This window comes from Etheostoma spectabile, unplaced genomic scaffold, assembly GCF_008692095.1.
Source record: "Etheostoma spectabile isolate EspeVRDwgs_2016 unplaced genomic scaffold, UIUC_Espe_1.0 scaffold314, whole genome shotgun sequence".
Taxonomy (NCBI): Eukaryota; Metazoa; Chordata; class Actinopteri; order Perciformes; family Percidae; genus Etheostoma; species Etheostoma spectabile.
In genome coordinates this window covers 99,527-109,328 of record NW_022605583.1, presented here as the reverse complement: position 1 = coordinate 109,328, position 9,802 = coordinate 99,527, and the positions used below count along the sequence as shown (strand labels likewise).

Sequence of the window (9,802 nt, the reverse complement as noted above, 5' to 3'; positions counted from 1 at the left end):
CCACAAGCCATCACTCTGATGAACAGCTGATTTCTGACCCATAGTGTCAGGTTCAATTCTGTGCAATAACCCAGCAACACTGTCTCTAACCAGCACCTGTTTACTGGGTCCACTTATTATTTATTCATCATTCTCTATTTCAGAGCTGTTCATACTGTTCATATTGAAATATAATACTTTCATAATAACATAATATTATTTATTCCAACACCCTTTGCACTATGCTCCATAATTAAAAAATAATTATCTAACAACTATCATAATAACTATAACTATCATAATTATAATTAACTCCTGCATACTTTGCACTTTTCATTGCACTGATGCCTCAACCTGTCTATATTGTTTCTGTTTATAGTGTGTATATATTTGTGTGTATATGTTGTTTGCTTTGTGGTTTGTTTTGTATGTGTAAGTACATTGTGCGCAATACGATCCAAAGCAGAATTCCTCGTATGTGTCCTCATACATGGCAAATAAAGCTGATTCTGATTCCGATACCAGTATGTTTATTAAGTTTTAGCAATTTAACAACAAATCCAGTATATTTAACATGTTTCTGACCATTTGCAAAGGCATGTTATACAGTTTTGGCAGACATCCGAGTATAAAAATCCCTTGTGTAGTCCCTCATAGTGAACATCAAGCCTTTTTTGTTAACGTTACATCATCATTATGTTTTAATGGAATTTAGGTGCAGACGAATTTTACAGGGGAACTCCAGCGATTTTAGTATAAAGGAGAGGAAGATTTTAAAAAAAACAACAGTCAAATTCAAAGCTGCAAAGGCAGAGATGCCCTGACTTTCAGTTCCATGTAAGCTGTAGGATCCTACATTTCTCAGAATACAAAATATCTATTTTGATAAACCTTTTCTCAGCTTTAAAAGCCTCATTCTTTCAAACACTACATTCCCAGTTTGTAACACAGACTTTCTGTTAAGAGTTTTTCTTCAAGCCCGAGCTAAGATGGTTTCTCAGATTTTGGATTTTCACTTTTCTCAGATTTTGGATTGCTGCCACAGACACTCTACACTATACCTGTTTTCACAGGCTGAGCAGTACTCCCTCTGATGAGTAAAATAATATAAAACATGATAGAAGATTTGATTGCAAATACTTGAGACAGATGTGGCAGCTCACCTGTGGGAGTTGGTGGAAGGGCTCCTCTGAGCCGGTCCTCTCCTCTTGCATGGCTCTTTCTGGCATCAGCACCACAGAGGCCTGCTGGAGACTCAGCTGTCCTTCTGTCCCTCCGGTGTGAGCAGCCGGGGCCTGGGCAGCAAAGGGCAGGCCCTGAACTACTGAGGGGCCGTTCACGATCGAGATGGAAGTGAGATCTGGGGGAAGCACCCCTGAACTGTTAATCAGCGTAATGTGGTTTCCAAGAGCGGGACTGTGGACCAGGGTGGTGCGCTGCCCCTGTCCTCCTGGAGTGTAGGTTCCAGCCAGCTGTGCTGGCATCTGGAAGACGGTAGGGGTTGCTGACTGTAGCTGCAAAGGTCCTGACAGCATGGTGGCCTGGCGGAGCGCTAGCTGCCCTGAAGAGGTGGTGAAGACGGGGCTGAAGTTGAGCTGTCTTTGGGGCACAGTCAGGATCTGAGAGCCTTCTACGAGCTGCCCAGTGGAGGGGTTCACGGCGTGGAGCAACGGGCCACGATGACTGGGGTTCAGGAGCGGTCGAGCTGCGCCAGCAGGCTGGGAGATGGTTACAGGGGACTGGCCTGGAAGAAGGAACTGGTTTTGGCCCTGGAAGAGTCCCTGAGGCTGGAGCACGAAGCCGCCCTGGTTGACCAGCTGCAGGCTGACCGGTTTGGGGAGCTGCTGCATGGCTGGCTGTGGCGGCGGAGCAGCAGGCTTCTGGCCTGGAGGTTGGGACAGTAAAATATTTGGTGAGGCAGTCCCAGGGACAAACGTAAGACCTGGAGTGGGTTTTTGCCCAGAAGGCTTGGGGCTAATTTGGACTAGCCTGGGCTGAATGTTGAAAGGCAGCTTGGGTTGGATGTGAAGAGGGGCACGCTGCAGGATGATGCCCGGTGCCGTCGCCACTGCTGTTCTCAGGGTTGGGGTGATAAGAGGACGACTGGTCACACTGGGAACAGCCTTGTGATGGATAACCATACTGGTTGCCTGGGCAGGACTCACAGAAAAGGAGGTCTCTGGAGAAGCAGCAGGGAACACGTTTCCAGGCAGGAGCCCCATCAGCTGAGGAGGGGCAGCAGGTTTTAGAGAAGGGCAGCCTGGCCCAACAGCCAGGAGGGAGGGCTGGGGAGGCTCCACTGCTGCCTGTGTGTCTCTGATGGGCAAGGTCACAGACTTGGGCATGTATGGTACAATGGGGGAAGAGAGGAGAGGGGCAGGCGAGTACAGGGACAGGCTGTCCCCAGGCTGGGCCAGACCTGCCTCCAGAGCCATGGTCTGCTCTGTGATCTCAGCCTCTTGCAGGCTCTGCTGGAGGATATCACATGCCACCTCTGCCTCCTCCGCTTCCTCCTCTTCCTCCTCCTTTCCTTTCCTTGCCTCAAATCCAGCCTCCACAGGTGTCCCAGCCTGCACCAACTGTGGGTCTTCTCCACCCTCCGGCGATGACAGGAGGGCCTCCTCCAGGAAGGACAGATCCACACACCCAGGTGGAGGTGTGTCTGGGGAACCACTGCCGTCTCCCAGCAGAGAGACGGGGCTCTGGAGGAGGAAACAGGGAGAGGTGCAGACAACAGCACAGAGGAGAGAGAAGAGAGTGGAAAGACAGACTTGAGATTAGCAGAAGTTAACGGGGAAGCTGTTTCAGGCACAGAAGGAAAAAAAAATCTTCTGGAGAAAGCCCTGGTGATGCTGCTGGCTGTGGATCCAGACACTCACCGGGGCATCTGCGAAGAGGGAGGCCTCCCCAGAGGAGGAGCTAATGAGCAGGTCTTCAGTCTGCAGCTGGGGGGAGGTTGAAATCAGGCGATTTTTAGGTTGGGCTCGCTTGGTGAGAAATGAACGCAGTATTACATTACACCTCTCATTCACACTGTCAGCCCCCCTCCACACATCTCACACTACAATGTGCCAAGAAATATCCCCATCTCAAATTTATCATATTTTATTTTTTATTATTTGAGTCCCTCTCTGTTGTAGACTCTTTTATTACCTCATTAGTCCCATGAAGGAAGTCATTCAGGGCTTGGGGGTCACTGTAAAGACAAAGAGAAACCACAAATTAAAATATGCTTTTTGAATACTTAATGCAAATCAAGAAATTGCACATGGCAACAATGTTTAAGAGGACATTAAATCATATATGACACAACCCTGTCCCTGTATATAATACTAATTACTCTTGATCCTCTACAGACACTGTTCATTGTGTTGGATCCTAATAAGAGTCAGACACTCACCACAAAACATCAAGTAGACAAGTCCCATCTTCATCCTCCATGTCAACTAGGACAAAGACAAATGCATTTATGTTATTATTACTATTGAAGGATCATTTGGAGAAACCAATAAATTACACACATTTTTACTGTTAATATGGCAAAGCGCAACTATTGAGAATTTTCTATATCAAAATTATTTTTTATGTAGGAGTTTTAATTTTTGAAAAGGTCCATTGACAACTTTCTGAATATGAGATCCTCTTTGCTAAACAAGTTCCTAGTGGCCCTCCACAGTACACATCTGCCATGCTTTGGCTTCTCTTCAATTCTATTTTATTTTATTAATAGTTTCAATTCATAACAAGAGTTATCTCAAGACACTTTACAGATAGAGCATGTCTAGACCACTCTATAATTTACAAGGACCCAACAGTTCTAGTAGTTTCCTCCAGAGTGTGACAGTGGTGAGGGAAAACTTCCTTTTAGGCAGAAACCTGGGACAGACCCAGGCTCTTGAAGCAACTCATTTGTTCCTTATTAATGTATGTGTAATGTATGGTTTTACACTTTATGTATTTTACTTTTAGCCTTTCAGTTTAATTCATATCCTGTAAAGCACCATAAACCGTTTTTGAAGGACCTGGTGCATGGACATCTTAAATGTCACATGTTCCCAGAGCCCACATTGCTCTTTTGAGTCCAACCAACAGTCCAAAATCCAGAAAAAAATCCAGTTACAATGATACAAAAAAAGAGTGGAAAATCAGCTGAGACGTATTAAAATTTTTTGCTTGATAAATGGCTTATATGATTGATTGTCAAAGAAACAAACGAACAGTAGCTTTGGTATTAACTGATGCCCAGACCAGTGGTCTCCAGCCTTTTTCACCTGTGACCCCTTATCACAGAAGTTAGATAAGTTCAACCAAAGAGTGATTCTCTTTCTCTTGGATTGTTTAAGTTGAATGCCTGCAGAGGGGAATCAGTATTTCGCAAGAACAATATCTTAAAAGTATATAGATAATTTTGCAGAAATATCAGACAACCCTTTCAGCGTGTGGGTCCCAAACCAGAGGATAGGAATCACTGGATGGAACATTTTAAAGATAACATGATGAAACCATTGGCCAACATCCCTGAGTTATACTCTCTTTAATCATGAGTGTCATTCATGTATCCACTCGCCAGAAGGAGACAGACCCCAACACGGACCTACTTCATATGTGAGAGGCCCCATACAGAGTGGTCGAGCTGAGTTCTAGTGGTGGCCTCATGGGAAGTCGTGGCCGGGCTTCAGTGTCTGGAGGCGGCGCGATGCCAGGCCGAGGCGGCGGGTCGGAGACGGGTCCTCCCTCTGCTGCTGGGGCATCGCTTCGTTGCGTGTTCACGGTACGGGGAAGCCGGTGGAGAGGCTGGAAGGGGGGGGGGCACAAATAAACACCAGCATATGCTGTCAGGTCACCCGAGGTTCCCATCAGCCTAAACGCATCCTCATCTGAGCGGCGAGAGACACAAGATCAATACATGATTCATCAGTTTCTCATCAGCTTTGGCTGTCTGGGCAGTGTGATCAGCAGAGATGGGAAGTAACGAAGTACAAGTACTTCGTTACTGTACTCAAGTAGATTTTTCTGATATTTTTACTTTACTTTACTATTTATTTTTGTGGCAACTTTTACTTCTACTCTTACATTTTAACACAAATATCGGTACTTTCTACTCCTTACATTTTAAAATTGGCTCGTTACTTTCGTTTAGTACAAGAGGTTATGTCGGAAAATAGCGCGGACACGCGCCACACACCGCGAGCGGGTGCGCGCGCTACACGAGAAAAAAGTGAGAGAATGAAAGGGGACAAGCTGTCCAGAGGATAACAGCTGAGATTGTGTGAGAGTCTTTGAGACTGTAAGTCGTATAACTCATGTTGTCAGTTCATTAAGCCTGTTGTTGGTCTATAGTTCTTCACATTTAAAGTAAGTTAGCTAGTGGTTCTGGTGGTGTTCTTCACCTGTTAGCTAGTGGTTCTGGTGTGTTCTTCACCTGTTAGTTTGGTGCTGGGTGTTCTTCACCTGTTAGCTAGTGGTTCTGGTGTGGTCTTCACCTGTTTGCTAGTGGTTCTGGTTGTTCTTCACCTGTTAGCTAGTGGTTTTGGTGTGTTCTTCACGTTAGCTAGTGGTTCTGGTGTGGTCTCACCTGTTAGCTTGTGGTTCTGGTGTGGTCTTCACCTGTTGCTTGTGGTTCTGGTGTGTTCTTCACGTTAGCTATGGTGTTCTGGTGTTGTTCTTTTCATCTGTTTAGCTAGTGGTTCTGGTGTTCTTCACCTGTTAGCTAGTGGTTCTGGTGTGGGTCTTCACCTGTTAGCTAGTGGTTCTGGTGTGGTCTTCACCTGTTAGCTAGTGGTTGGTGGGTTCTTCACTGTTAGCTAGTGGTTCTGGTGTGTTTTCACCTGTTAGCTAGTGGTTCTGGGGTCTCACGTTGCTAGTGGTCTGTGTGTGTTCTTCACCTGTTACTGGGTGCACGTGATTTAATCAACAGTTCACCCGCTTATTCGCATGAGGTGTTTTTTTTGACCGAACTTCAGATAAGTAATTCAATTGACAAGTGGATGGAAACTTAGCTAGACAGAAGTTGTATCCGTCTGTTTTAACAGACACACCTGGGGTGAAGTTGGAAACCAGAATCAGCTTTAATCCAATCCTCATCTAGTCCTCAACTTTCACATAATTTCACTGGAGTTATCCTTATTATTGTTTACGTCATCAATACCATATTCAATCTAAATGGATGGGAATATATCTACTGTACGTTGCATTTGACGCACGACTAAGACAACTCAACAGATTCGGCATTCTGCATTAATTCACAGCAAATCATTGAGGCTTGATGGTGTTAACGTTAGCACATAGTAGTATGGATTGTGTTAACGTTAGCACATAGTAGTATGAGGGCGACATGATTGAAAATGAAGAAAACACCAAGACATTCCCATCATCCTCCGCCTTATCTGAGAGACATGTTTGAGACAGTAGGCATCAAGAAGGACTCCTGGCCAATGTGCTGGGGAACTTCTTCATTAATGTCTGTTTAGTCATTCATATTTTAATCCTTTATTTTATTTCCAGAAGCCATATTTGGCACACATATGTGATTCATTTTTATGTTAGGGGGAAAGATTAAAAATAGAAAATGGATCTGTGAATCTCACAGAATCACAACTGAATTCAATCTTGCCAAAAGTCAGAATTTTATTAACCTGGAGTCCCAGTCTCTGTCATACTAATCATATATGTGATGTTTTAGGCCTATTGGCAGACATCCATTTAAAATGTAGTCATTGCCATATAAAGACGTGTCCTCCATGTCCACTGAAGTTCCTCAGCGTCTCTCTAGTAACATTTGTGTGCTCCAGGTAGCTTTCGCAAGGCTACTTTTACTTTTATACTTTAAGTAAATTTCCAAGCCTGTACTTTGTTACTTTTACTTGAGTAAAGAAGTTTAATCAGTACTTCCACTTTTACCGGAGTATTTTTTAACACAAGTATCTGTACTTCTACTTAAGTACAGAAAGTGAGTACTTTTGCCATCTCTGGTGATCAGACACTTAGGATGGAGGGAGGAGGGAGGAAGGGGGGGGGGGTATCGTTTACCAATAATCGTGTCATATTGTAGGCCCATCGATTAATGCTGACATGCCGCGGATGAGGACTATGGGAGCTATTGTTGTGGCTATCTATTGCAGACGTGAGATGCGAACGCCTCGGCTGTAAATAGACGCCCCCCCCCTGCGTCTTGGATGGGACTTGTCCTGTCCTCATGGCTGAGGGGGGGGTAAACGAGAGAAAGCAGCAGCAGCAAATGTGGAAAAGCTCGGCATAGTTCAAGCCAATTAGAACATTACTCACCGTCTCGCGCTCCATTTCCAGGGGAGAACCCTTAAAATAACAAGACAACCCCCCCCCCCCCCTCACAATTAAAAAAAAAAAATTGTTTACAACACGACAACCGCATTAACACCCTCGAGGTACCGCATCGCCCAATGAAATCCAGGCACCCAAGCCCTCATCTAAACCTGCAGCGGCAAGTGCACTAGCAGGGACCAGGGTCCGCTGATGCGTCTGTAGGTTACGTAAGGTGAATGTGTGTTCATGTGAAAGGAATGAATGTCCCGAACGATGCAGGATGCGATGCCGCTGTTTCGCTCCTTGTTGTTGTGTTTTTTTTAATATTCTTTTCTCCTTCCGTCCCCTGAGTGGGACCGCGCAGCTGACGCCTGCTGTAAATCATATCGCGGTGACAAAAGATGCCTTGTGTTTAATATCATCTCCACGCTGCCAGCCCCCGAGCGATTCCCATCACGTTGTGCCATTAGAGTAATTCCGCAATTCCAAAAAAAAAAAACAACCAAGAGGAGGGGAGAAAAAAAAACAACTCACCCCTTCTTGTGGTTATTGTCCTGTCAAGCGGGCCTCTGCGCCATCGATTCTCACTCAGTGGTCTTTTCAGATGCTAAAAGGAGGAGAGGGGTGGTGAGTAGGGTGGGATGGAGGAGGAGGAGGAGGAGCGGGGGGGGGAGGTGGAGGAGGGTGGTACCGGGGTGGGTGTGTGAGAAACAGAGACTAGGAGAGTAGATCACAACACAAAGGTGGAGAGAAAAAAAAAAAAGCAAATCCACCCGAGAGGAGGCGAGGAGGCACGGCTGCAGGAGAGGAGACTGGCCGCCTCCGGCGCTCCGTCAGGCGGCAGACACTTTCAGTGTCCCCGCTCTGTCAATCCCCCCGCTACACAGGTTTTCCTTTCCCTGCATCTTATGGATTTTTTTTTTAATGTTCAATCCCTTGAGTCCAAAGAACTGTTAATACTAGGGAGAGTTGTTAAAATCAATATTTAGAGACGCGCTAATATACAACATTGTGCCAAAAAGAGGAAATTACCATGAAAAAAAACTGCAAAGCATATTATAATCCTCAGTGCTACTTTTCTATATACCACTAAAGAAGAGGGAAGAAAAAGGCTTGAAAAAAGACAGAAATAAAGGGGAAACAATCAGGGGAGGGGGGCAACAAGAAAAGAAACAAATAGGAGTTTTGAAATTGTATTCCCATAATAAACATTCTTAGTAGCCTGGCAGTTTTCTACAGTCAAATTTGAGAATCAGAAAGACAAAAAGACAGGAAAGACCGAAATGAGGAAGAAAACAATAAAAGGGAAAAGAGACAAAGTAGATAAAACAAGACACCAAGAAAATTGTTTTTCTAATCTTATTCCTAAAAGGCTTATGTTTTTGGAAAGCCCGGGAAACTAACAGGCTAAATATGGTTTCCAGATGGTTCCAGACACAGTCACCACATTTAAGAGTAAACTTACAACTCTCCTCTCTGATGAAGCTTCTAGTTAGGGAGTGAGGAGTGGCAGCGGGGAGGGTGTATAACCGCAGACACGACACCCCTTCTCTTCTCGGCTTCTCGTCAAAGTCATCAGATTAATTTACCATATAATCAATAATATAATAAAACTAGAGAGACGCAGGGCAGGACAGCCCGGCCAGGCTCCTCTCTTTACCCTGTCTCTCTTAGTTCTGCTGTATACAGTTTAAGACTGCTGGGGGACTGAGCTCCTCTCTCCTTTATCTTTCCATTTATGTGCATCCATGTCCCAGAAATGCGTGTTACTAACCTAGCTCTGGGGAGTCACTCCCCGGAGTCCTTATGTTCTTTTCCCCCAGCATGTTTCCTTGGATCAGCGAGGCTCCAAAATCATGGTAGCAGCTGTCACCATGGTCCTGCTACACGTCCTGCTACGCCCTGCTACACGTCCTGCTACGCCCTGCTACGCTCTGCTGTGCCCAGTAACGAACCGCTACAAACTAGTATTTCTAATCACTATTATCTTTTATTGTGACTGTTTTTGCCACTATTCATATCAATCCCAACCGGTCATCAGACGCCGCCTACCAAGAGCCTGGGTCTGTCCCAGGTTTCTGCCACTGTCACACTGTTGCTTGCTCTGGAGGAAACTACTAGAACTGTTGGGTCCTTGTAAATTATAGACCGTGGGACTAGACCCACTCTCTCTGGGAAGTGTCTCAAAATAACTTGTTATGAATTGATACTAGAAATAAAATTGAATTGAATTTTTATAAAAATCTATTTCCAGACTAGGAGACTGTATATTGATACCCTATTTGAGTGAAAAAGGGGGAAATCAGGTTCACTTTACTTGACAGCAAAATGTCACCATGCAATGCTGCTCACGAGTCTAAGGACCTCTGCTTAAGTTGGCTAAAAAGAGGAATAAAAAAACCTGATTTTAAGGACACCAATTTTCTTTGTCGATGAATATTGTATCGTAAATAAAAATATTATACACCCCTATGTTAAATTCCCATAGAGGCAGGCAGATGTTTATTATTGAAAGCCAGTTATTACATGGATCAGGATAATA

The 9,802-nt window shown here is 44.8% G+C and overlaps 1 protein-coding gene across 1 annotated transcript in view; it reads right to left on the bottom strand.

Moving 5' to 3' along the window:
* si:ch211-168d23.3 (BRD4-interacting chromatin-remodeling complex-associated protein) overlaps positions 1–8,011 on the bottom strand; it is a 62,152-nt gene extending 54,141 nt beyond the window's left edge. Inside the window, exons 1-6 of the mRNA XM_032511084.1 lie at positions 7,795–8,011; positions 4,578–4,773; positions 3,380–3,425; positions 3,133–3,175; positions 2,859–2,924; positions 1,143–2,681 (exon numbers count right to left, since the gene is read on the bottom strand). Coding sequence (XP_032366975.1) covers positions 1,143–2,681; positions 2,859–2,924; positions 3,133–3,175; positions 3,380–3,420 — 1,689 coding nt within the window. The 5' untranslated portion in view covers positions 3,421–3,425; positions 4,578–4,773; positions 7,795–8,011. The remainder of the gene's footprint in view (positions 1–1,142; positions 2,682–2,858; positions 2,925–3,132; positions 3,176–3,379; positions 3,426–4,577; positions 4,774–7,794) is intronic.
* Positions 8,012–9,802: the final 1,791 nt, after the last annotated feature.